The sequence below is a fragment of the Phytophthora sojae genome (assembly GCF_000149755.1).
Source record: "Phytophthora sojae unplaced genomic scaffold PHYSOscaffold_12, whole genome shotgun sequence".
Taxonomy (NCBI): Eukaryota; Oomycota; class Peronosporomycetes; order Peronosporales; family Peronosporaceae; genus Phytophthora; species Phytophthora sojae.
Genome location: NW_009258126.1, coordinates 839686 through 865081, shown reverse-complemented (window position 1 = coordinate 865081; position 25396 = coordinate 839686). Strand labels below are relative to the sequence as shown.

Sequence of the window (25396 nt, the reverse complement as noted above, 5' to 3'; positions counted from 1 at the left end):
GCCAGCAGCAGAGAAGAAGGAACCATACGAGGCAAGCGTGGTCAGCGCAAGCTAAAGAACAAGTCGAGGGCAAAGCTCAGCTTGATCCTACGAAATCATGCAAAGATCTTCTCGAACACCAGCAGTGGCGACGAATCGAAGAGGAATAACAGTCCAGGCAGTGAGGAGACAATGATACCACTGCTGAATATCTCTACGAGACCGGGGCCAACATTGATGCCTCTTGTGTCAATACCAGCACTAACGATACAGTCAGAACAAGACCGATTTGAGGACTCAGAAGCTGTACTGGGGAATTTACAGCAAGACCACGAGCTGCTCGTCCAGCTTCGCAAACACAAGAGAAAGCAGAGAAAACGCAAGAAGCCGACGAATCTTCTGGCTTTCAGCTTCCCGGTTATTAGTCCAAAGCCTGCAGCTTCGGTCCCGCGAGGGAGTAAGCTGGACTCGATAAAGGTTCAAACAGTCTCCACTCCCAGGACCTTGATGGATAAATACTCTCAACAAATGAAGGAACTTGCCGATGAAGAGCAGCGGCTAGAAGAGAGCGTTATGGCCCGCATTGCCGAGCAGAAGGCTCGTCTACCGTTGACTTTCCTCTTTGAACGCAACCTCATGCGTCGTTCAGACGCCCAGCAAGATGGTTTACGCATAGTGACTGCGATTTTCGCCAAGCTGCAGCATCGAATGCTCTTCAACAGCTACACCCGCTGGAAAGAATACGTCAGCGACGCTCGACGCGAAGACAAGAAGCGTGAGGCTCTTCGACTCGCCCAGCAGCGAGCTGTAGCACTCCTCGAACGCGTTTCTAGCGACGCCTACGTCGGGACACTGGCTCAAGGTTTCCAGCGTTGGAGAACTGTAGCGCGAGCTATAATAGAGCAGGAGCGACATCAAGCAGCTCGAGTCATCCAGAACGCTGTTCGAGCGCCACGATCAAGACTTCACCTTGAAGCACTCCGTCAGGCCGCCCAAGCCTTAGATCGCCGTCGAAACCAAGCTATCCAGTCGCTGTTGCGGTTCGAGCGCTACGGTACAAACATGAGGTGGAGCACTCTTCGCATTGGCTTCGACTTCGCCAAACAGAACCGTGCAGCACGAAGCATACAGCTATTCCTGCGGAGAGTAGCGCTACGACGGTGGATAACACGTCGCGTACGGCGTCGGGAGGGAGCTGTCCGGATTCAGACACAGTGGAGGGCGTACGTCGCTCGACAGCAGGTTGCACACCGTCGCGCTGAGCGAGCGATCCGCTTAGCCCTCGAGAACAAGGCTGCGACTCAGATGCAGCGAGCTGGAAGAGGATTTCTCGCTAGAAGCGAAGCGTATCGACGGAGGCTACGGCTTGCCAAGGCAAAGAAGACGGCGCTCCGGCTTCAGCGTTGGTTGAGACACCAGTGGTTCCTAGCCACACTCCACCCAAAGTTTCGTGAACGCAAGCGACTTATTGAAGAGGCTCGAGCTCGCGCTGCCGCGGAGGAATTAGCACGAATCCATTGGAAAGCTGCCATCGCAGTGCAGTGTGTATTGCGAGGCTTGATAGCTCGGAAGATTTACGCGTTCAAGTTGAGGGCCCATCAGATGGAACAAGCTGCTATTTATCTGCAGCGATTTTATCGTCGACGGCGCGGATTGTACGCGCTCGGACTACGCTTTGCTGAGCGTCAAGAGCGAATTGCTCAGTGCCGCCTGCAGGCTGCGATTGTGCTTCAATGTGCTCATCGGTGCTTCTGTGCGAGACTTAAGCGACTTCTCCTCGCCACAGAAAAGGAGAATCGAAGGCAAGGAGCCACAACTATTCAACGACATATTCGTGGGAGGATGGCGAGGAATCGCTACCGATCAACTCGACATGCGGTTCTGGTTATTCAATGCAGCATTCGCTGTGCTCTAGCACGACGTCGGCGTATCCGTCGATACGAAGCCGTCCTGGAACTTCAAACGTGGATAAAGGGCGTGTACTCCTGTCGAGCAGCTAGACAAATATTGAACAAACTACGAGTGGAAGCCAAACGACGAGAAGCTTCAGTGGTTCTCATCCAAAAGCTTGTGCGCCAGCACGAAGCTCAGACAACCGCGCGGTTGTTCCGTGAGGCGCTCAACATCGTAAAAGCTGAGCAACGACGATACTTTGGCTCTGAAAGTGGCGGAGTTCAGAGTGGAGTAGGCTGGGTGACACACCAGGCGTCTTCGGAGCTACTGACGTACGTGACGCAGCGATTTCTGGAAGATAGCTCGTGCTTTACGACGAAGGAGTTGCGGTGGCTGCGTATACAGGTGCAGGCGGGGCACGAACGCTTGGCACGCGAAGATCACGCTGCTGTGTATCTCCAGCGTCGATACAGAGGCTACGCCACGCGTATGGCCTACTGGGTGCACCGGATGCAACTGGACGAGCTTCGTCGGCTTAAGGAGAAGAAGGCGATCATTATTCAGAGTTATGCTAGACGGTGGCTAGCCAAACACTACGTTCGGCGCCTGCTAGAGCAGCGGAGACTGGCGGAGCTGAAGGAAGCATACATCCGCGAGAGGAAGCGGAAAGAGGAGGAGAGGCTCTGGAAAGAAAATTACGACCGAGAGCAGATGGAGTTGTGTGTGAAGAGAGCCCAGGAAGCGGCCAACCAGCTCCGTGAAGCGCGACGAGAAGCTGATCTGGCCCGTGTCAAGGCTGAAGCTGCTGAATACCGAGCGAAAGAGCTCGCTGCAGAGCGGGAAATCGAGTTGTTGTTGAAGACCCCCGTGACGAAGAAGACTGGTGATAAGAACGACGAAGAGAAGAAGGACGACGAAGATGCAGACGAGGAAGATCCGTGGATGCAACTCAACGACGACTATGGAAATGTTTACTACTACAACGAGAGCACGGGAGAAAGTAGTTGGGACCCACCACCTCCTCGCAAGAAGAAGACAAAAGTCTCACCAGAGGATGAAGAAGCTGACCCCGAGGACGCGAAAGCCCAAGAAGAAGAAAAGCCAAAAGAGATCGATCCACTCGAGGAGGTTTTACGGGAGGGCAAGTGTATCAAATGCCAACAAGCGCAATCGACTAAACGTTGTTTGGACTGCGAAGACACCAAACGAGCGTTTTATTGTAGATCATGCTTCAAGCAGCACACATCAAGTTCAACTGAAGAGAATTCGACTGCTATCAAACACGATTTCGAGGTTGTTCCAGAGGCCGCGGTCGTTCCTGCTCGCTGCGAATCTGGGGTGGAATGTGTCACCGATGAAGATAGTCCTCCCACAAATTCTAACAACCAAGAACCAGTCGAGAAAGGTCTCGCTGCTTACTACTGCTACGAGTGTACTCCCCCGCCACGGCTCGATTCCAGTTCTGAATCGACAAATACGCTGACTGGCGCTGTGGCTGGTGACAGTGAGCCAACCCCTTCTGGCTGCTTCTATTGCGAGTCGTGCTTCGCTCACGACCACGAGACAGCGAAGAAACTCCGTCATGTAGAAAAAGCGCTACGATTCCGTCGCGGAGCTCTGCTATGTTGCGACTGCGGTCACTCTCTCGCTGTTCGGCAGTGTGATACCTGTGGAGGCGACAAGTTCTGCGAGGCGTGCTTCATCTCGACGCACGCAGGCAGCAAACGACGGACTATGAAGCACATCTGGACGGAACTAGACGTCCTACGCGACCTCCTCGTGCACGAAACAGACACTTATTGCGTCGAGTGCGACGTCCGTGCCAGCTCAAGGCTCTGCAATCTCTGTGGCGACGGCTTCTGCGACGGATGCTTCGAGAAAACCCACGTGAAGGGAGCCAAGCGCCGCCACACGTGGCTGCCGTGGTCTGTTGCTGCGCAGCATGGCGACTGGATCGAGATCAATGATGACAAGGCCACCATCTACTTCAACGTCGAGACGAAGGAGTCGACCAACGAAAAGCCGAGCGTGCTGCTCTCAGGAGAAGAGCGACACCGCCTCCAATTAGCAGAGCGCGAGCAGCTTCAGCGTAGTCGGCAGGTCGAGCTCGAGAGTGAAGTGGTGATGCTCAAGGAGCAGCTTCGAGAGCTCCAGGCCCAAGACCGACCTGGAAGTCGCGCTCGAACACCAGGTGGGAGCGTTGATACCAACCACAGCAAAACCAAGGCAAAGCCGGCCAAGCGTGGCGTTCTCAGCAGACTCTTTGGTCGTAAGCCCCCACAACGAGATCTCACCCCCGAGGAGCGACAACGGATCGCTGAAGAGCTCACCAATCGGGTACGCGCTGAAAAGCAGCCAGTGAGTTCCCCCGTTTTCCAACAAGCCATGGTGCACGAACTGGCAGCACTTGCAGTGACATCACCGCAGCTCAACAAGCCGAAATAGCGATAGTATTTTAGGGAGTCAGGGGTGAATGAGTCGTTGTAGCTTCCCATGAAGACTTGAATTTTAAGTGTGTTGTTGCGCCGCGCTTTTGCCACGAGATCAGTGACGGGAGGAGTGTCGGACGATGCCAAGATGACTTCGGAGGTGCCAATTCCGGGTCAAGAGTCTCGACTGCATGATGACAGCGGCAGTGACCAGCACCCTGCATCTTCACTAGAGCAGCAGGAGAGTGGAGCCACCCCAGTTGAAGCAGATGCGTCCAGCGTAACAACGACCATCGAAAGCCGCCGATCATGGAGCTTGGATGATATCGAGGGTCTTGTGCTGGAATTAGTGGACGATATCGCGATTGGTAGTGCGGGGCAGTCCATGCAGAACGTCATCGGCGCTCGATTGTTCGATTACGTGGCTGCTTGGAGTTCGAAGGTACTAGAGGAGACGTTAGTATCGGCCATAGCCCCAACAGGAGATGTGAGCGTGGATTCCAATGATGCCAGCACTTTAAACGATTCCAGAGTTCTTCTAGGGCGTCGTAATTTACCACTAGAGCCGCTTGATCCTCCCAAGAGCAGTCCGATCGATGACACCTACCAACGGAGACTGATACCAATCAGAACACCAAAGCGGGACCACTACGACAACGAGTCACTCCACAGCGCAGTGAAGGCAGCGACTCGATCGCGTACTCATCCAGCGTCGGTCACGTCGTCTCGGTTAACGCAGAAGAGCAAAATGCGCAAGAAGCAGCACGGCGCGTCTACAGCCCAGATAGAAGTGACAGGACCTCAACCAGGAGTCCCATACAGCACCGAAGTTCACGATAACCACCACGGACACTCGTCAAGCAGGCAACATCTCGTGTCTCCAAGAAGAAACGTAGCAGCTCACCATGTTGCTGCAACAAATAACGCACTTGGTCCAGCAGACCCAGCTCATGACGGCACTCCACCTCCGTGGGACCCTCACTGCAACAGCCCTAACGCTGACACGGGGCTGCAACTCAACATTGACACAGAGACTCTTCGTCAGGACAACGGCGTTGGCTGTTCCCGAACTCGTCGCTCGCCACCTCCACTGTCACATTCTCCATCGTCCATTACATCAGCGAGACGGAGGCCGCACCCGCCAGGATCAGCTCACAGCGTGCAGCCAGCTAAAGTTCTGCGCTTCGGCGAGCGAGAGGAGGAAGTGAAGGTGGAGTACGCAGTCCAGAGATCTCCTCCACAGCGGTACAGCGTTAGTGCGAAAGGCGTCCTCCCCGATATTAGCAACGGGAGAATCACACCCCGCCCAAGCCTGGCGTTCCCAGCTTTTGGAGCGTTTGGTAGCGCGAACAGCATCGGTGGCGACAATGAGAAGGAGTCCCTTTTCGACGAAGATCCGTTAGAACAGCACTTCCACGCCATGCCATTGTCACCGGGGGTAAAAGTTCGAGCGGGGGACGAATCAAACGAAGGCCCGGAGCTGCCACTTTTTGCCTCACGAATGCGCCGATCCACGTTCGCGGTAAGTCCTTCAGCACAGATACAGCGCAGCGTGCTGCTTGCTGGGAGCTAACATTGTGATTCTCTCTAGCGTATGGATACTTGTACACTTCCAGCACCAAACCCGGATCCGCTTTCGCCGCGTACTTCAATTCCCACTAACCAGCACCTGGTGCAGCCTCAGACAGGAACGTTCATCACTGAGGCTGCTTGGGGCTTGGCATCTAAGAGCTCGATAGACGTTGCACATGGTCGTCTCGTGCCGGACTGCTGGGGTGGGGAGAAGTCCGAAGACTTGTCTTCCGCTGAGCCAACAGCTTCATGCTCGTGTAGCTCGTCGACTTCATTGGTACGGAACGGGGGCGATTCTAACTTGGGTACACGGATGGCTTTGCTCACTCGTCGACGTACTGCAGACACTCTTCCGCAGGCAGAGCAAGGTTCAGCGTCCATGTCGGTCATGCAAAGCCGAGCCCACTCGAACAGAAGCGATGAATTTCACAAGCGTGATCAAACAGCGCGCGTTCCACTTGAAGCCCCCATGCTTGCCAACGTCATCGTCTCCATCCAAGCGAGCACCAGGCGCTTCTCCGCGGCGAATAACGAGCGCTCCTGCTTCTTCACGTACGTCAATTTCACTTGGCCAACTTGTAGCGTGCAAAAACTAACCCATTGGCGTGCTATGATAGCTCTCGCTAGACGGAATCTGCTTATTAGCAAGAAAGGCACGCAGAATACCACCAACAGAGAGCTGGAGAGTGCGGCCACAATAATATAGACATAGTTTCGCGTCTAATTCCTCGGCCAATCTGCCGGAAGGGAGCGTTACTGAAGGGTGCCCAGTGTACGCAGTGCCTCGCTGCGTAGCAAGGCCTCCATGTCCCTCTCGATGGCTTCTTGTACGGTCAGCTCCTGCGTCGATAAGGCAGGGCCAAGAGGTATTCTGCCGTTATCTGGTGGAGTGAAGTCGGCACTGCTGAAATGCCAAGGTGCAGGTTCCATGCCTGTTGGCCGGACTGCAGCAGCTGCACTTGCTGCAGGGATCCCTTCGCCCCAGCGACGAGACGCGAACAAGTCTTCAGCGTACAGATCCTTCACCTCCTCAAAAATGGCGAGGTCGCCCTCCATATCTGTTGACAACTGGTCCGGCATACGGTCGCTCGAAGCAAACATCAGCGGGTCTGGAACAGGAACGTCGCTGTCTCGATCTGCAGCATACACCACTGGGGCTGGTTCGACGGGCCGCTCACTGACTGCAGTTTGTTTAGTTTCCCTCTCAATCTCGCGGTCTCTTCGTTCTTGTTGGAGCCGTTCTTGCGCTGCTTTGAGGTCTTCTTTAAGCTGGTTCATCTCTGCCTTATATCGTTCCTTTTGCACCTCGGCCTTACGCTGCATTTCCTCCTGCTGCTGTTTCACCTTCAAATGCATTTCCTGCTGTTGTTCAAGAAGCAGCGAGTGCAGTCGCTCCAGCTTTTCTTCACCTGCCGTCGCGGAGCGCTCAAGTCGCTGATCCAGAGCCGTTTGCTTCTCCAGAATCCGCTCGTTGCGTTCCTTCAGCAGCAGCTCCTGCGCTTCCTTCAGCTCCTCCTTCATCTGCAGCAGTTCGGCATCAAACTGCTCCTGCTGCTCCTGCGTCTTTTGTCGCATCTCCTCCTGCTGTCGCTGCACGAGCGCTCGCAGCTTGTCCACCTCCAGCTTCAGTAGGTCCAGCGTCTGCTCAGCCTCCAGCCTCGATCGGGTCTCGGCATCGGTGCTCTCCTCCAGCACCACTACCCGCTCTTCAAACAGCTGCGCCTTCCTCCTGGTAGACCGCAGCTCAGCCGTCAGCTCTTGGATCTCTTCCGCATCTCGTCTCACCTGCTCTCGCAGCTCCTTCACCTCCGCCTCCAGCACCTCTCGCTGCCTATTAAACTCTTTCTCTCCTTCCTCGTGCAGAGTCCCGACCTAATACGTTCACACCCCATAACGCTTAGCAATACAGCCGCCTTACACTATAATTTACACTAGAGCTGCTCTCAATTGACAGGGCTAAAGGTCTCACCTCAACTATACGTCGCACCAGCTTGGCCACTTTCTCCCGGTCTTCGGGGCACAGATCTGCGATTTTTGCATTAACGGGGCGGCTCTCCTCCGTCTCCAGGGTCGCTTTCGTGCGCACCGACTGCCGCATTTCCCTCCATCGCGACGGAGCGGCCTCTGGCTCGGTCGAACCGCTTTTCCGAGCATTGGCACCTCGCTCTGACGCCTGGTTTGAAGCCCGGAGAGCCCCTCCAGGTGCCATACGTTGCTGTGCTGTAGCTGAGGACGCCCTAGACGAGTTGCACGTGACACGAGCAGCTGAAGTTACTGCTGGGCGCCGAACGCCGCCTCCCGCCGGACCGCGTCGATGCCATCCAGCTTGAGCGTCCATTGACGCAATTTTGCCGATTGAAGCAAAAGTGACGGTACACACTGACCAAATATGGCAATAAGGTCTAGTGTGATATTTACCGACATGGGCAAGCTGATGCTTGCTGGACGCATCACCGATGTGACATCGATTCTCCAAGTGCCATCCATGCGTCGTGGGCGTAAGGTGGCGATGCCCTTGCACGGACGAGAGCCCTCGACGCCAAGACAGTATCTTTTGCCATTGAATTTACAGTATGAAGTGACGTTGAAGGGGAACCGAAGTGCCAGCTAGTTGCGTAAAGTACCATGCGAGACAGCACTCAACTTAAAACGCTTCAAGTCACCACACCACACGGAGCTCACAAGCTCAAAACCTACAGCGCACGGCCAATCCTCGTCGAATTCAACTTGCCCGCATGCGAGCCTTGTAGTCACTCGAGCTCTCCATCTTCTTGCCCTGGCTCCAAATCCCGATCTTCTTCTTCCTCGCCTTCTCCTCCAGCTTCTCGTAGACCTCCTGCTTGCCACCGTAGACCGCACCCGCTTGGCGATACACTTGTCCCAGCCCCACCTTCAGAATCTCCTCCGACGCGTCACGTCGGAACGGCCACCGCCCATACTGCACCATGCACACTGCGCGTGCATACTGGTCCTTGTGCAGCAGCGTGAGCGTCAACTTCCTCCTCTCGAGTGTCGTAGCCAGCCATTTCTTAGCGTCATCTCCGAACGGCTGGCCTGGGTTCCCGAACTTGGCCGTCTCCGGCGTATCAATGCCCGGGGGGCGCATGGGAGATGGTGGGATTTGTCTCGCGACCACTTTGACCACATTTGACCACATTCGACCAGATTTGACCACAATGTTGTCTCGATGGTATGTCTCGATCCTGGTGGAAAAACAGATGTGCTATGAAAGTTAGATTTTATTGCTATACGCTAAAGAACTCTATTATCGTACGAGTAGTATTCTTCTTCGCTAGCAAACACGCAGGATTTTGAGACCCTTCACCGCACTTTAAGTGCTTCTGGCGGCAGCTCGAACACGAAGTCGCCTTGCTAGCTGGAGCGAGAGGTGGAGCAATGCTGTCAGATACCTCGTTGCCGCTACTCGCTGGCTTGGGACAATTTTTTTCTGCTGTTCGACGTTATTTAAGGCGACAGCGTAGTTGATTATCCGTGAGGTTCGCGTCAGGGTAATATTTCTTCAGCTCCTGCTGCAGCAATATATATTTTCCACGAGTATACACCAGCGAATCAGACAGTTTACGCAACTCAGCCAAGTGCTCTGGTGCGATAGTAGATGGCCGAGGCCGTTTTGCTGGAACACTTGATTGTCCTGCATCTTCACCAATCCCAACAGTGTCACGACAAATAACCTGCGGTTGTAGTCTTGCTGGAGGTGTGTCGTCTGCATTTGCACTAGTTGTAGTGGTCGCAGCATCGATGTCATCGTTCGCTGCAGTTTCTTGATCTGTAAGCAGAGTTCTTAATGGCTCGGCTCGTTTTTCTTCTTCATTAAGGGCTGGACAAGATAATGGAGCGTCTGTGGGGTTCGTGACCATCGCTAGTCTCCTCTTCTTTCGGTTTTGGGCCGCCTTCAGCGCTTCCCAGCGCTTCTCCCGCACCGATTCATCAAGTTGACCAATTCCAGCGCAGACACAACTTGCAAAGTCGTAGATACGGTGGAATAATCGTTTACGAGCTGTGCCGGCCTTGAACTTTCGCAGAATCTTGAAGACATCGCGCATCAAATCAGCCTCGCAGTCTATCGGTGGACGCAAAGCCAGGGAAACAGCTTCTTGAGGAGCAAAATGGAATATTTTTGCTTGTTTTCGAGCGGAGCTTGTACTTTCAGGATCAGCACCAAGCGATTTAATTTTTGAGACCATCGTAGCATAGCTCCGCTGTTGTAGCCGTATTTTAGGGTTCGTGTTGTTGCAAGCAACAATATTGAACATCATCGTTGTTATCATTTCACACGTGCACCATTCACGCTTACTAGCAGCCTGCTCGCTGCGCAGCTGCCTGAGCAGTTCGTGTTCCTCCGTAGAGAAGCCCTGGTCGCCTTCACACTCGGTACTTGCCAGTCGAATAGAGTTAAAAAACTCGTCACGCTTCAGCTTGGCCGATGGGAGGGTAACGACACTTTTTAACAGCAGTTCCGCTACGGTTGAGCGGTGTTGCCGGGAGCGATTAAGATTCCCTTCGAGACATGTTGTGTTCACTCTTGCACTTTGAAATACCTGTGCCCAGGAGTCAAAGTCAAAGTCCCGCTCGGTCTCCGTTCTATACTGCGGGGGTACAAGCGGCGAAGAGAAAAGCTGCATCACATACTCCATCTGAGGCGAAGTAGGGACCATCGTTCCACAGAGTAATGCAGTATGGCTCGCCGAAATCAAATCAACGCCATTCATGGGCGGATTGCGCCCGAACTTAGCACCGATAGACAAATTATGCTTGACGATAAACCAATCTAAGATCCGCAAGCCAACATCAATCGATACATTTCTGGTAAGCAGTTTTTTTAAGGAAGAGTGAAAGCCCTCAAGTTGGCTAGTAGATACCACGCGAACTCGATGACCGCCTTCCTCGTAAGTGTTTGAGCCCACGTACAACTCGCCACGCTGAATCTGCTCCAAATTACTCTGACACGACCCTTTCCAATCTTTCAGGCTGCACGATACACTTGAGCGCAAAACACCGCTGACTACACTTTGAATTGAAGAGCCATTTCAGCAGTAGGGCGCAATAATTTCACGATCCACATTGTAGATCGCACGGGAGAGTTCCTTTGAAATTCGTTTGCTGGTGACGGGTGCCTTTATTTTTTCAGTGATGCGAGTTATCACGTGAAAGGGGTCCTGTTTTGTGACCACCTCGCTACCCAACACTTCTGTGACCATTTTCTTGACAGCCGACGCGTTATCCGACACAACTACATGATCCAGGTCACCCCCAGAAGGCGCACGAAACTGCGACTTCACATGTTGAAGCAAGGCTCGTGTTTCTTCCTTGTTTTCAGACCTGGTCAGCCGCCGCCCAATAATCTGCCCAATTTCATTCTGGAACAGCAAAAGCATTTTCGCATCTTTGAGAGATTCACGTTGCCCCTTGGCCCTCCACAGCTTTAGCCGCTTGCAGAACTTGACAGAGTGATCCATTCTCATGACCCTCTTTACAACACAGTCGTTCATCACTTTTTCACACAGCGACCCGTACAGCTCTGTAGCGTGTAGCCATGCCGTCGTAAGCGTGTGATTGTCAACAACTTTGTTTTGATCTGCATACTGATCCCCTGCTATTGGAGTGGGGGCCAGATAGGTGAAGCAACGCTCGTGGTTTCGCTTGATACCACTGGAAAACAGACCCAAAAGCTTGTAGTAGCGCTGTTTGCGTCTACGCTCCATATTGGCCATGGTACGTTGCAGCCCATTCTGCGCGGTAATACCGTCATGAACCATCTCCATGAGTGAGTTCGAGAACACTAGCTTTTGGCTCAGAACAAATGGAAAGTGAAAAATCATATCGGGCCATTGTGCAAAGTAATCCGAGCTCACAGTGGAAAAATATGATCCTGTTACAGCGCACCTATACTTCACAAATACCAGGTCGCACTTGCACTCCACAGATTCCACCACACGACGGCAATAGTCTTTCACCTTCGGATTGCAGTTGCAGTCTCGGCTGATGCACGACGGCAGACCTTTGCCTCCTCGATACTCCGGGGTCCACACGAACAACGGACGTGAAAACAACCGCGACAACTGCATTTCATCCACCTTTTCCTCAGGATAAACTAGACGGGGAGGGAATGAGCGCCGTCCAACCGCCTCGACCACTGCTGCCTTGTTATCATTGCGCGCTGCTGACAAGGCCATGCTTACTGCGAACTCCTCACCTACAAGTTCTCGGTAAATAAAGGGAAAACGGCTGCGCCCCTCCGGGGCTGCGGCCGGAGTTCGGAGATCTCACCTAAATTTATCGGAGTTGGGGGGCCTGTCGGCCCCCGAATCTCCCATAAACCCAATGCCCGCGAGTCGGATCTGCAGCGTGTGGTCCGACAGCTTCCCCTCGAATGTCCCGGCTCCCCGGAGCAGCGGCAAATGACGCGCTCGGAACGTGTCGCCGTCGCTGAAATTCACTGCTAGCGCCGAGGTAGTGGTACAACATGTTCTTCACGATGAAGTTGGTGCTCACGCGGGTGCCGATGCTGTCCGGGATGTCCTCCGTGAACGCCTTCAGGTAGATGCGGCGCAGGGCCAACTGGTTCTGGTTGCGGTTCAGGTTCGGGCCCGTCTTGTACTCGGGCAGGTAACGCACCAGCATCTGCAAGACGAAAACCATTCCATGGCTGCACGTGCATGGGTACGCTTACCATAGTGGTACAACGGTGAGGAGCTTCGCCATTGATGGCACGAGGTGGTAACCTGGTGCCATCAATGGCTCATCGAGGTGCAGGACTCAGGTGGCGGGACGACGGCGGAAACTTCCGCGACGACAACACGGGGAACGTCCGTCACGGAGGCCGCGCCGGCTCTGTGATTCTGCCCAAGGTTGTTGCGGAGAGGGTGTGAGAACAAGGATGGAAGGCATGCCAGGGTGCTCAGGAGAAGGCTTACTAGCGTTCACGACCGGAATCCTCACTCTTGCATTTGCTCAGCTACACGAACTATCTACCTTCATTTGGCAGCCCCCGCTCGCAGTCACTCTTCGACTCCGTTTGTCTCCTCATGTCTCACGTCTGGGACCCGGCCGCCGAATTTGGGATGAGTGTGGCAGCTTCTGGCCAACTGAGGTATCCATGCGGAGCTCGGGAGTTCGCCGCATCAATAACGCCGTGCGCAGGCTGGATTGGGCCCTCGTGGAGAATTCGCTGAGTCCTCCAGACGGTAGCGATGGGAACCCGTACGAGCTGTGTGCGGCAAGCCGAGACGACTGGCATCGCTACGTTCAGTCGGAGCAGCAAGAGCTGAAGTCGCGCTCGATGGCGTGGTGGGACGACAGGGTCTTCATTGTCGAGTTACCGGGGTCCCTGCACGAAAACCTTGTCGTAGGCGTCAGAAAAGCTATATCCGACGCAACTGGGACTGGTAGAACTCACTTGGTGTGTCATGGAGCGAAATATATTCGGGGCCGTGCACGCTTGGCGGGCGACATTATGGATCTAATAGGCGACCTCGAGCCGGACGAAGCCTGCGGTCCTGACTTCTGCCTTCCTGGAGCAGTGCTTCCGCAGGGATTAACCTGGTCATCGTTCCACACGCTGAAAGTGGAGATCGGTGTCTCAAAACTGGGGAGATCCTGTAGACCAGCCAGGGCAAGCTGGACAGCAAGGGCAAGCTGGACAACAGGGGCAAGCTGGACAGAGACGTCTTTCTACCTTAAACGAGAAGGCCGATGCGTGGCGGCAATGTCGGGGGGTGGAATGCGTTCTCTGCATTCACATCAGCCCGGGAATGCGCGTTCGTCAATACCGCTTGTTCTCCATCGTGGACGAGCAGTTCGAGCATCCTGACCTGCAGCCCGCGCCAATTGTCAACGGTACCGTCGTGCAGTTCGACCCATGGCGTTTGCTGGGGATTCCTCCTGGTGCTGCTCTCCCTGTTGGCTTCAACGATCCCGTTCAGTTCGATCTCTTCGCCGTTGTCAACCGGATCATTCAACAGGAGCAAATGGACTTGGCACTACTACAGGCTGCAGCGCCTGCAGTGCCTGCTGCTCCGGCTGCTCCGGCTGCTCGTGGTCGTGGTCGTGGTCGTGGTCGTGGTCGTGGTCGTGGTCGTGGTCGTGGTCGTGCTCCTGCTCCTGCTCCTGCTCCTGCTCCTGCTGGGGAACCCCCACGCCGCCGACAGCGCCGTGACTAGCCAAACACTCATGGTAGCAGCACAGATCTTTTTCTTTTTCTTATGTCACTGTTGATTCATCTAAAAACTGCTATCGACTCATTTGTTTCGAGTTGTTTCGTCTAATATGGTTGAATGCGCGACTCTCATGGCCGTGCTTACTGGCTCTACAAGGTGAGCTGCCTTGACTCGAACACGGACTATTCAGCTATTCCACCCAAACGAAACTTTCAATACTCGAAAACGTTTTTTGGTCATTTGGGAAGACTAACCTGGAAATGGTGTAGTCGAATAGTGTAGTAGTAGTAAGAGAGAAAGATGGAGGCTCTACGTCTTACTCAGTTGCGTTATGCTCTTCGGGAGCATCATCTGCTTCAGGAGCAATATCAACTGCGGCAGCGTCGTCTGTCAGCTCCTTCGACAGGTGATTCCACGTTCAATAAGCTAAAACGACACGGTCGAACCCCAACGTCCTATATAAAGTAGCATCCGAAATGCTGCTTCTGCTTTTTCACCAGTCGGCACACACAACGGCAAGTACGCAGCCACCGTCGACCTCCATCAAAGTCATGGCACGATAGTCGAGAAATCTTGTTTTGTGGTTACTTGATAATGTCTAGGACGCTATATAACCTCAATGATGACATACTCTTCAGAGCAGTATCAGAAAAACAAGGAGCTCACGCAAATTTTTGACGAAAGTCGAAGATAACGTTATATTCCGGTCAAATTTTGCATTCGAAGATTTTGTTTATTTTTATATTTTTCTTGGAATGCAATTTTTCTGAGTTTTACCATTATTATTAGAGTACACAACCCCAAAGTTTGCGATGAGCTCCAAAGCCGAACGGATCCAGGCCAAGCGTCATCAGCACGCGGCCGACGAGCACGAGCTCGACCTGTTTCTCAATGCACCGCAGCGCGCACCACTACCTTGCAATCCAAACGCAGCTCCCACCGCTGAAAATGGCGCACCCGAAGCTTCAGGAGCCAACGACCAAGTTCCACCTCGAGGAAGTACCGACACCGGTGCATTGCTGCCTGGTTTGGTGATTCTCAAGGGGTTTCTGTCGCCCCAGGAGCAGCAGGAGCTGGTGGACGACTCGAGGCGGATGGGCATGGGAGAAGGAGGCTTTTACAAGCCCACGTACGCCAGCGGGGCCAAGTGCCGACTGCACCAAATGTGTCTCGGCCGCCACTGGAACGTCAAGACGGAGAAGTACGAGCAGCGCCGCTCCAACCACGACAACGCACCGGTGCCTCCACTGCCCGAGAGCTGGAAGAAGTGTGCGCAACGGAGTCTGGAGGCAGCGAGGGAGATCGACCCGCAGGTGATGGGGACCTGCAAGCACATGACGCCCGACATTTGCGTCGTCAACTTCTACAAGAAGGCGGGCAGGAACGGCATGCACGTCGACAAGGACGAGAGCGACGAGGCCATGAGCATGGGCTCGCCTGTCATCTCGTTCTCGATCGGCTGCGCGGCCGAGTTCGCCTACATCGACCACTACCCGGAGCCGCACGAGGCTGTGCCCATTGTGCGCCTGGGATCCGGCGATGCGTTGGTGTTCGGCGGCCCGGCGAGGAAAGTGGTGCACGCGCTGACGAGGGTGTACAACAATACCCAGCCAAAGTGGCTGAGGATGCGCTCCGGGAGACTCAACCTGACTTTTCGAGAGTACAAGCCAAGCGAGCTTGCATGCTAACGAGACTCAAAGCAAATTGCTTACATTGCAGTTATTGAGATACAACTTTCGTCCAACGCCGTTCTAGTCCTCTCCTTTCTCAACGAACTATTTCATTTTCTTTTTCCCAAAGAAGACCAACATAATACAAGATGGCACCAGCCACTGAGAGCGATGGCTCGTCCAGCGACCTGAACGAATCGTGGGAGCGCCCCGTGTGGTACCAGCTAGTGGATGTGCAAAGAAACAAGCTGGGCTCGGTAGGGCGCGTGAAAGTGTCAAGCGATGACGCGCTGATTGTTGACTTCCTGGACGAGGTTGAGAAGAAGAACAAGAGAGGTCGCTTGAATGGAATTGTTGTTATCGATCTCGCGGTCTACGACAGCATTGACGCAACAAGCCCCATGAAGGCACGTGATACAATTGGCTCGCACGGCAAAACCGACTCAACGGCGCTCATCGTGGTCGTACCTTCTCCTACCCAGCTATCTCCTCAGCCACCTCTTCCACTAACTCTCCAGCCACGTAAAGAGCAGCTCGTTGTTGGTGGTGAGGCGTTTTCTGTTGTGGAAGGAATGACGGTGAACCCAAACAAGTTGACTGCGTTTTGGACAGCGCTAGCAAAACTTTCCAGTGGGCTCGAATATGGAACTGTGATCGAGCTACCAAGTGGAATCTATATCCTTGGAGACCAGACACGAGGATCCCGAGTCTTCGTTCGAGATTGCTACAAGAGACTTTTGGACGTTTGCAAGGAGAAAATTCACGGGAAGTATTCGCATCTTGTGATGCTCGGGAACCCAGGGATCGGCAAGACGTTTTTCGGGTATGTGCTTTTGCTCGAGTTTGCACGAACACACAAGACGGTCGTGTACCAGAATACAGAAGACGAACGGATTTTGTTTTCTCCTGACGTGGTTGTGCGAGGTTCTGGGGACGACTTCAAGCAATTATTGAGAGAGCCCGATACGTACTACATCGTAGACGGTTTCCGCCCTCGCAGCTATAATTGCAAGACAATTCTACTTACGTCGCCGAATCGTGAAGTCTCGAGCCGATTCTACAAGAAAAATTGCGCAAAGGTGTACATGCCTGTTTGGTCAGCGGATGAGATTTTCAAGTGTCACCCATTGATGTTTTCTGAACTTCCTGTTGACACGGTTTCGGATTGTTTTCATCGATGGGGTGGAATTGCACGCTATGTTTTGGACTACGCACTGGACGAAGACCAGCAAATGGAGCTGAAGTCTTCCCTCGAAAGGGTAAACGTTGAATCACTGTGCAACGCGATTGGAAAACTGACGCACCTGCATCTGAAATCTCTCACCGGCTGCTGCACTATCATGTTAGTGAATGCTTTAGCAAAGCGCACTTCATGTTCGCGTCACAGTATGTTCAGGACGAGGTTTACCAGCGTCTTTACGATCTGGAGAAGACCAGGCTGTTGAACTTCATTAAGGCAGGTGATGGCGTTGATGGTTATGAAGTCCTACGTGGGCAATTATTTGAAGGTCACGCGCATTTGGTGCTGGCAAAAAGAGGGGTTTTTGGGATTCGGCGCGTTCTCCCCGACGACACCCCCGACAATGCCGTGCAAGATGCTACACAGCTCCCACTCTCTGAAATGGAAACAGTCGTTTTTAAGAGCAAGGATGAGCTTCCTGCCGCTGACGACAATGTTTACCTGCGGCCATCAGCGAAGAACTACAAATCCGTAGACTCCATGGTCAAGCCTGATATCTTGTTCCAAGTGACTGGCGCTCACAAACACCCGTGCAAGCAAGGGGGGCTACACAGTGTCTTGGAACAACTTGGAGATCCAACATCACCCCGACTATATTTTGTGTTGCCGCCCGACCGATTCGACGAGTTTAAATACCAAAAGTATCACGACTCGAAGTGCAGGCTGATGGAAAGCTCAACATACCCGAATGTGCAGAATATCCAGCAGTATGCACTGAAAGTTGACCTGACATCGGAGCAGTGACTTGAACTACGTGCGTCCAGCCATCTTGAGAAGGCCAGCTCGATCGCCTTACTCGACTCACCCATTAGTTTTTCAGTTAAACCCGTTTTTACCAAAATATTGTGTGAATTGCGATGACCTTAATAGTTGATCAGGTATGAAGGCCCTCAAGCATGAAACACGTCGCAAGACCCTGTGCAATTGAATTCACCACACTTCACCTCATTTTATCTTTCAGTGTATCAGACAAAAATATTTATTCAAGAAATAACTGAATCAAGATAAAAAATTAGCTTGCCAACTCGCTGCGATAACGCACATCCAGCGAACAACCACTACTCCAACGGCAGCTCAACTTTCAGGGCGAATTGCTCGATCTTCCGCATATTCACGTAGCCCGCCTGCTCCACCCTTGTGTCAATCCCCGTTTGGTACTGGAACCTTTCGAAGCGGACTGGAGGCAACACGAAGTACAGTCGGGGCGATCCAGGATCTCCAAGGTGGCTCAGCACAGAAAGCAGCCCTGATCGATTGGACTGGCATTTATGCGCTCCAGTCACTTGGAACAAAACACCAGGCTTGACTATCGCGTCTACGGATTTGTAGCTCCTCGCTACCGGCCGAAGGTAGACGTTGCTGTCAGCAGCGGCTAGCTCCTCGTCGCTATCAAATTCCGCAACTCCCAACGTTGGAAGCGTGACCGACGTGTCGTCGCTTCCTGATTCTGAAGGCGCATTGGGGATATCGACCTCCATCGCTTCAGCAGACGCCGAATCACCACCATCATCCTCGTCATCACCTTTGTCGCTGTATTCATCACTCCAATATCCGCCGTTATAACCTTCAAAACCAACGAAATCCTTTGTCCTAGCAACAGTTTGCACTTCATGGTTGGGCAACAGGCGCCGAATCTCGAACCTCCCACCGCGCGGCAGCACCGAATGCACGTGCTCCTCAAACAAAAATCCACGAAGGATAGAGTAGGCAGCAAATTGATCCCTTTGGTTCATGAACTCCAGAAGCTTGCGCTTATCCTGCTGGTATAGGCGCTTGTAGACCTCCTCCTGGACATACCGCGACGCGAAGACGAAATGCGCTCTGGCGAACCACTTGCTCACTCGAAAGTGCAGTAATAGGATCGTGGTTTCAAAATCTGGGCTCTCGGTGTTCCAAAACGCGAACATCATGGCATCCAGCCTAACGCTGTTGAGGGCTTGTATCTGAGCCAATTCATCGCTTAGCACATATGCCACCATACTGACGCAAACGATCTTTCACCTTGTCGACAGGAATTTCAGGATAAAACAACAACGTGTGACACTTGAGAATTTCCTCCTCCGACCACACCGGCATGAACACCATACTGCAAGCGGTTTTGTAGAATTCATACCAGGCTTCACGACGCGGTGAGGTCAATAAAATCGTCTTACAGTCGTAGCTGTCCGGACGGAGACCGTCCACAAGGTAGTACGTAGCACGCTTTCTCAGAAACTCGTCGAAATCTGTACCTGATCCTCGCCCAACCACGTCGGGAGAAAAGAGAATCCGTTCACCCTGTCGACACTGGTAAACAACCGTCTCGCCTTGGTGTGCGAGCATACGCAAGATAACGTAACCAAAATACGTCTTGCCGATTCCTGGATTTCCGAGAACCACAAGGTGCGGCTCCTTCTGGATTTTCTCCATGCAAACTTCCCATGGTGGCGGGTAGCATTCCCGAACGAAAACACGAGAACCACTTATCTCCTGCCCAGAATATAAGTTTTGGGTGGTAGATCAATCACGTTTCCATATGCGAGGATGCTCGCTTGTTCAGTCAACGGTGTGGTCGTGTCGGCAGTGGTAGTTGCTACTTTTGCTGACGAATACGCGACCAACTCAGGAGGGTTCACCACCATGTTTTCTCCGACCGAAAATGATACACTGCCTACAGTGAGACGCTTTCTTCGATCGGGTTCCTGGGGAGGGGGCGGCAGAACCACAATGAGAGCCGTTGCTTCATTTTTCCGCATGGGCCAATTTCCTTGTCTCCACTCATGGGGGTTGTTTCGACACTGCTGGGGTATACCACGACATCGACAACTCCAATCCCTTTCATGCGACCCCCTTGTTCTTCTCCTCAACCTTGTCCACGAAGTCTACAATCTGTGCCTCGTCGCCCTTCGCCACTTCCACGCGGCCTGCCGAACCCAACTTGTTTCTGCGTTCATCCATTTGCTGGTACCACACGGGTCGCTTCGAGTCGATCAGACCGCTGGGTGTGCGTTGGTGCTCGGCCAGCGTCATCCTGTACGAGTCGACAGAAACAAGCTTCTTTCCGTGAAATAACGCCAAATAACAGTTTGTTTCATCCAATGGAAGCCTTCCAAAACCGTTTTAAACTTCTGTGTAAACGGATTTAAGAAAACTTATTCTGATGAGACGTATTGTGCTTTGCAGACTTTTTGGCACTTCAGACTGTAACTCGTACGACTTATCGAGCACGACTTATCTATAAATCGTACTCGAGTACGAATTGCTGTAAGTCGTGGATGGTCAATCAGCACTAAGTAGTGCGCATATGTCATCTCCTGCATGATTTAGCACATCCAGCATGGATTAGCATCGTTTTGGCACTTTCCGAAAGTGCCATTCTCCAGATTTTGCAGGACATCGATCTGGCTCACGAGCATAAGCGCAGGACGGAATGTCCTGTATTTTCCAAATCGAAACATCCCGGCGTCAAATCCTACACAAAATCTAGTATTATTGGCACAAGCTTGGCAAAGTCAATCTTTAGTGCTTTTGCAGGACAACATGTCCTGCAAGATTTGCTGCATTGCGGATGCCGCACCCGCAATGCAGCAAACTTCCGAGCTAATGCGCCAAGCAGAATATAACACACACGTGGTGTCCATTAGCGTAGCGTGCCCACCAGGAAGATACAGTATTCATGGCTCACTCTGTAGACCAAGGAGCATTTTAGTCGTACCAGTTAAAGAAATCTAAGCTCAGCCATACATTTCATACATTCTCAACACTATTTTTTTTAACTAAGTCAGCAGTAACGCCGAGTCGAACCAGTACGTATATGAACGCTGAAAGATGTACAAACAATAGCTCTCCATTACCCATTGCTAATCGCAACATTTAATTGCGGGGGCACACGCTGTGTCGACGCTTGCCATGACTGTTGTATGTGTAGTGTCCCTGGATAGCGAAGAGCAATTGCAGCACCTTCCCTTAGGGTCTGACCCGCTGAAGCCGCCCACGTTTGAGCCTCCACCGAGCGCCCATACCAGAGATGCCGTACCAGCTAGTTGTCGTGATCGTGATCGTCCTCAACGAAGTCGTCCACGACGCTACCGTAGCGAGCCCTCAGTCTTGATGGTTGCTGGTCTGCGCGCGTCATCTCCTGCCCGTCGAGATCCAGGCCAGCATGCCACCCGAGACCGAATCACCTGTACTCGAAGTCCTCGGTCACTTTGTTTCCTGATACGAGTAGAAAGGAGTCCTCGGCGTGGGTGGTGAGCATAGAATTAGACTTTTGTTGAGCGCCATATCGCTGACGATGTCCTTGTCGAAGAAGAGCTGGTCGTATTAGCGTGCTTCAACGCCGACTCGGCAATAAATTACAACCGCCTACGCCGGCCCAGTCTCGGCCAGCTTTTCTTGATGATGAAGAGGTAAAGTTATACTATTGTGCAGGTGGGGCAGCCTATGGCATGTTTGCTGTTGCGGTGAGGCCAAACACAGCCAAAACTGCGATGCTATGTTAATTTAATTCTGATTGGACAAAATACTACAATTTAGTGTGTCCTGGTATTGTCCTGTAAAATCCGTTTAAGAATCATTTCGGAGCCAAACTGGCTTCGAAACACGACTTGAGCAAGTCGCATTCAAAGCCACTATGATTTACCACTAAGTACGAACACTAACTAGTGCACTAATTAGGAGGGCAAACTGGTTGCAAAGCACAATAAATTACGTCTGAATAAACGAAGGGTCACTTCACCCCCTCATTGTGCAACTGCAAAAATTTCAACTTGATTAAAACATACACCTCCCTTATTTAGCAACTTGAAGGCTCTCACATATATCGACCTCTGCACAATATATATTTAGAGATGAATTCTGAGAAACATTTTATGTCGATGAAATGCAGGTTTTGGAATGCTCCCAATCATATGCGAGATCAACATAAAGCTAAATTTCTTATGATATCTAGCCCATACTCGTTGAAGAGATAGTATGGTGGCGCCGCAATTTACTCGTATCATTCTCTGATTTGCCGTTTTTACAGCTATCTGGGCACTTTTCTTAAACCTATTGCCAACGCTATAACGACAAGAATACAGCTGCACTCTATACTCTACATAGAGTAACATTCACCAAGGTCGAAAAAGTAAAAAGAAAACACTCTTGAGACGATGGATATTCTTCCATTCAAAAATATATGCCACACGTGCAACCAATCAGGGTATATTCTAGAACCAACTAGCCTGACTGAAAACTACGAGTTCATACCGATAAGTGTGAGATAACGGCAGTTTGCGAACGTGCTCAACGGCTGGTGTGCTGCATTCCGTTGCCGGAAGCACCCAACGCTACTGTCACTACTGCTGTCTGCATTCTGAGCAACGCCACGACTACTCCAATCTCCATTCTGACCAACGCCATGCTGGCGTTGCATGTTGCGCTGCGCCGCCAGCGCTTGCATACGAGTGCCCAGTACGGCACGGTCGCGTGCTGGATGTGGTACGGTTGAAGCCCGCGGTCGTTCTCTAGGAGCCGCCAGCGTGCAGCTCATCCAGCACAAGAACTAACAGCTAATACACTGGGTTAAGGAGTGAAGGAGGAGTTCATTTGCAGTGGGGCTGCCGTATCTTTAGCGTCAGAGGAAGACGTAACAGACTCACAGAGTCTCAGCTTAAGATAGCTCGTTCTAATACCAGAACGTACGAGTCCGTACACCTTACGGACTCCAAGAGTCAACCCTTAACGCTTAACTCTGTAAATCTCAAACTGAATGTATTTCTCTTTAGCGCGGCCAAACCGCCTACGGTGTAAATGTATCCGGTTCACTATCTAGCATAGTGAACCCTAGTCATATGCATAATCAGTGGCTCTGAAGCCGTGTACTGATTCTCCCTACTGTTTTAGGTTAGACAGTGTGTATCCACTTCGTAACCCTTCGGGTAACTCTCGTGTAACCCTGCTACAGCATTTATTCCAACATTTACCGCCTGCAGCGCAGGTCTCCTTCTCCACTTCCAAGTCCCTGCCAAGGCATTCTGCCGAAGCTATTCCGGCGTTCAGAGTCTCGTTTCCCTCAGCCTCCACTTGTGTGCAAACTGAGCAGCATCGGTGTGGACACCATACAAACGTCAAGTGTTCACACGTCGCAATAAGCACTAGGAAGTCATACCAGAAAGTACGTGTTCCTACGAGTAAGTACAATATCGTACTCGTACATTTTGGTATGATATCGTAATTTTTAGTATGAACTCGTACTTTTTGGTATGATTCACGCCCCAGATCAAATAAAATTTTGCCTATCCTTATTTTTTTTAAAAATGTAATTATGGTATGTCCTGATTGGTCAAATAACACCAAATACTCCTCAATTGTTATTTCAGCTCGAAGAAGTTGCTTCCGATGGCGGCATACAAAACGGACCAAAACAACGTCTCAAGGCGGCCTAAAACCATTATATAGGGTTCGGTCTATTTCCATACAAACTTCTTGATAGTCCCTACGAGGGGCTACTGTTGGGGGGTTATTCCCAATACTTGTACATTTTCTGTCACTTGCTTAACTGTAAGTACGAATGAAGGAGACTTTTAACTTAAAAGTTTCTCCCATGGAAATGGAGGAGACTTAAACGTTTTAAGTTTCTTCCAATTCCACGGGAGCACTTATCCCGACCACGTAGCTGGGATAACCTAACTACCGGTTAGTCAAAAAGGGTTGTTGTGGATGCGTCGCCCCACTGATGCTCGCGCCGATGACCTCGACAAGCAATGATATGCTTGCTGGTGCATGTTGAGCTTGCAGGTAACGCCTCAGATAGATAGGTGGACTGCATGTACATTACAGGAGAAGAGCGATGATAATACAGGCGCCTGTGCAAGTGGAGATTCATTTCCTCAGCGAATTCAGACATGGTGTTGCCGGTTGCGGCTTACCAGCACCTAGAGTAAGATTTTTACACAAATAGCCGCAATTTGGTATCTACAGTTGAACGAGCCTGCTGTGCATTGCACTTGTTAAATTAATCTACGGAGCAACGAAGCGATCTGCGCCTGAGCGAGCTTAAGGGGAAAAGGTGTCAATATACATCACACACACTGCGTACACGGTGTTCAGCGCTTCTGGGCTATATTTATGTTAAGCGATAACTATAGAGTCCTGACGTTTCTGCAGGCTGAGCCTAATTGATACGTTGTCCGGTGGCCTTCGAGGGTAAGTATCTGGAAGGAATACAACGTCTACACAAAAACTCTTGAGGTCTTGGAGAAAGGGGGCATTTCAAAATCCGCAGTCTTCCAAACTATTTGTTCCGCTTCTTGTCGGTGAATGCGCACGTTTTCAAATATTTCATGTCGCGGATCCTCCAGAACATGCACGGGTGTACGTCGTCCATATAAACCATAGTGTTTGTAGCTTCATCTTGCTCTTGTGACCAATCTAAAACCATGTTAGCTGCCGCCGACATGAAATCAGGAGTTATCGGTGGTGATACTCGAGACGCCGTGAATGCTATCAACTGGTCTAATTCGTATTGGGTTGGGTGATGCCCCAGCCACAAAGGAATCCACCGTCGCCAGACACTTTGAGCACGCTTGCAGTCCCATAAAATGTGCTCAATTGGCGAAGTCATACATAGGTCGTAAGAGCACTTGCGATTGCTAGGCCATCCTCCATGGTACAAGTTTAGGGTCTCCTACAAATTCGGTAGATCGTCCAGCGCTGATAGTCAGTCAAAACACCGTCTCCAAATTCGTTGTGGTTTTTGTCGCTGTGCTGCAGCCATCCACGGATGTCCGTCTGCTGCACTTTTCATCCGGTCCAAAATGTGTTGAACAGAAAACTTCGGCTTGCGGCGGAGACTTTGCTCGAGTTTTCCGAATCGTTTGTCGGAGATTTCGAGCCAACGGTTTTGGCGGAGCGAGCTATGACGTAGCATAGAGGAATGCAGTGGCCTGAAAAGCAATCCCTGAGGTCTTCTCAGTGCACTGAAGAGTCCTAAAGTCATCATCGAAACTTTCATCTTCGTTCCTGCTGATAACTCTCCATGTCCATCCATTGTCATTTTGACTCAATTGAAAAGCTTCTCTTCTTGGTGCTATGAGGGCAAACGCCGTAACTTGATGATACAGTTAGTGACCCATTGGTACTCTTTCAAGGCTTGATGGGAGCTGCGACTTGAGTCCAAACTTTGTCTGGGATACTAGCTAAGCCACTAGCGCACCATCGTCGAATCTGTCGATGGTGCTGCAGCTTGAACGGCCCCGTATAAACTGGAGGCAGGAACATAACTTCGCCGGGACCAATTCTTGCAACTTGGAGTTGTACCAGTGAACACGATACATTAACGGAAAATCGCGAGCTTGCAGTGTTTTTCCATTTCTATGCAGGCATTGTTGATAATTTCCAGTGCGCAAGAAGTCGACTGACTCGCTATCAGGTTCACCCGACGTTGGCGATGATAATGCGCATTGAAGAGCTCCA

General features: G+C 51.8%; 7 protein-coding genes across 7 annotated transcripts; 4 read left to right on the top strand and 3 right to left on the bottom strand.

Moving 5' to 3' along the window:
* Window positions 1-486: 486 nt before the first annotated feature.
* On the top strand, window positions 487-4234 carry PHYSODRAFT_319292 (hypothetical protein; the record flags this gene model as incomplete). Its single annotated transcript, XM_009538703.1, has 3 exons — window positions 487-1293; window positions 1399-3961; window positions 4089-4234. The coding sequence occupies 3 exons, from the start codon at window positions 487-489 to the stop codon at window positions 4232-4234; spliced, it is 3516 nt and encodes a 1171-aa protein (XP_009536998.1).
* Window positions 4235-6626: 2392 nt separating this feature from the next.
* On the bottom strand, window positions 6627-8211 carry PHYSODRAFT_528778 (hypothetical protein; the record flags this gene model as incomplete). Its single annotated transcript, XM_009538702.1, has 2 exons — window positions 6627-7745; window positions 7843-8211. 2 exons carry the CDS (start codon window positions 8209-8211, stop codon window positions 6627-6629), a joined length of 1488 nt encoding a protein of 495 aa, XP_009536997.1.
* Window positions 8212-8595: 384 nt separating this feature from the next.
* Window positions 8596-12340, bottom strand: PHYSODRAFT_565379 (hypothetical protein; the record flags this gene model as incomplete). Its single annotated transcript, XM_009538701.1, has 2 exons — window positions 12213-12340; window positions 8596-8998 (listed from the first exon to the last, which is right to left on the bottom strand). Exon 2 carries the CDS (start codon window positions 8977-8979, stop codon window positions 8596-8598), a length of 384 nt encoding a protein of 127 aa, XP_009536996.1. The 5' UTR covers window positions 8980-8998; window positions 12213-12340.
* A 650-nt stretch (window positions 12341-12990) lies between these two features.
* Window positions 12991-14053, top strand: PHYSODRAFT_529213 (hypothetical protein; the record flags this gene model as incomplete). Its single annotated transcript, XM_009538700.1, has 2 exons — window positions 12991-13492; window positions 13548-14053. 2 exons carry the CDS (start codon window positions 12991-12993, stop codon window positions 14051-14053), a joined length of 1008 nt encoding a protein of 335 aa, XP_009536995.1.
* Window positions 14054-14862: 809 nt separating this feature from the next.
* PHYSODRAFT_319290 (hypothetical protein) lies at window positions 14863-15738 on the top strand (the record flags this gene model as incomplete). Its single annotated transcript, XM_009538699.1, has 1 exon — window positions 14863-15738. One exon carries the CDS (start codon window positions 14863-14865, stop codon window positions 15736-15738), a length of 876 nt encoding a protein of 291 aa, XP_009536994.1.
* Window positions 15739-15869: 131 nt separating this feature from the next.
* On the top strand, window positions 15870-17704 carry PHYSODRAFT_340517 (hypothetical protein; the record flags this gene model as incomplete). Its single annotated transcript, XM_009538698.1, has 2 exons — window positions 15870-16697; window positions 17108-17704. The coding sequence occupies 2 exons, from the start codon at window positions 15870-15872 to the stop codon at window positions 17702-17704; spliced, it is 1425 nt and encodes a 474-aa protein (XP_009536993.1).
* A 314-nt stretch (window positions 17705-18018) lies between these two features.
* Window positions 18019-19695, bottom strand: PHYSODRAFT_319289 (hypothetical protein; the record flags this gene model as incomplete). Its single annotated transcript, XM_009538697.1, has 3 exons — window positions 18019-18896; window positions 18928-19429; window positions 19468-19695. The coding sequence occupies 3 exons, from the start codon at window positions 19693-19695 to the stop codon at window positions 18019-18021; spliced, it is 1608 nt and encodes a 535-aa protein (XP_009536992.1).
* Window positions 19696-25396: the final 5701 nt, after the last annotated feature.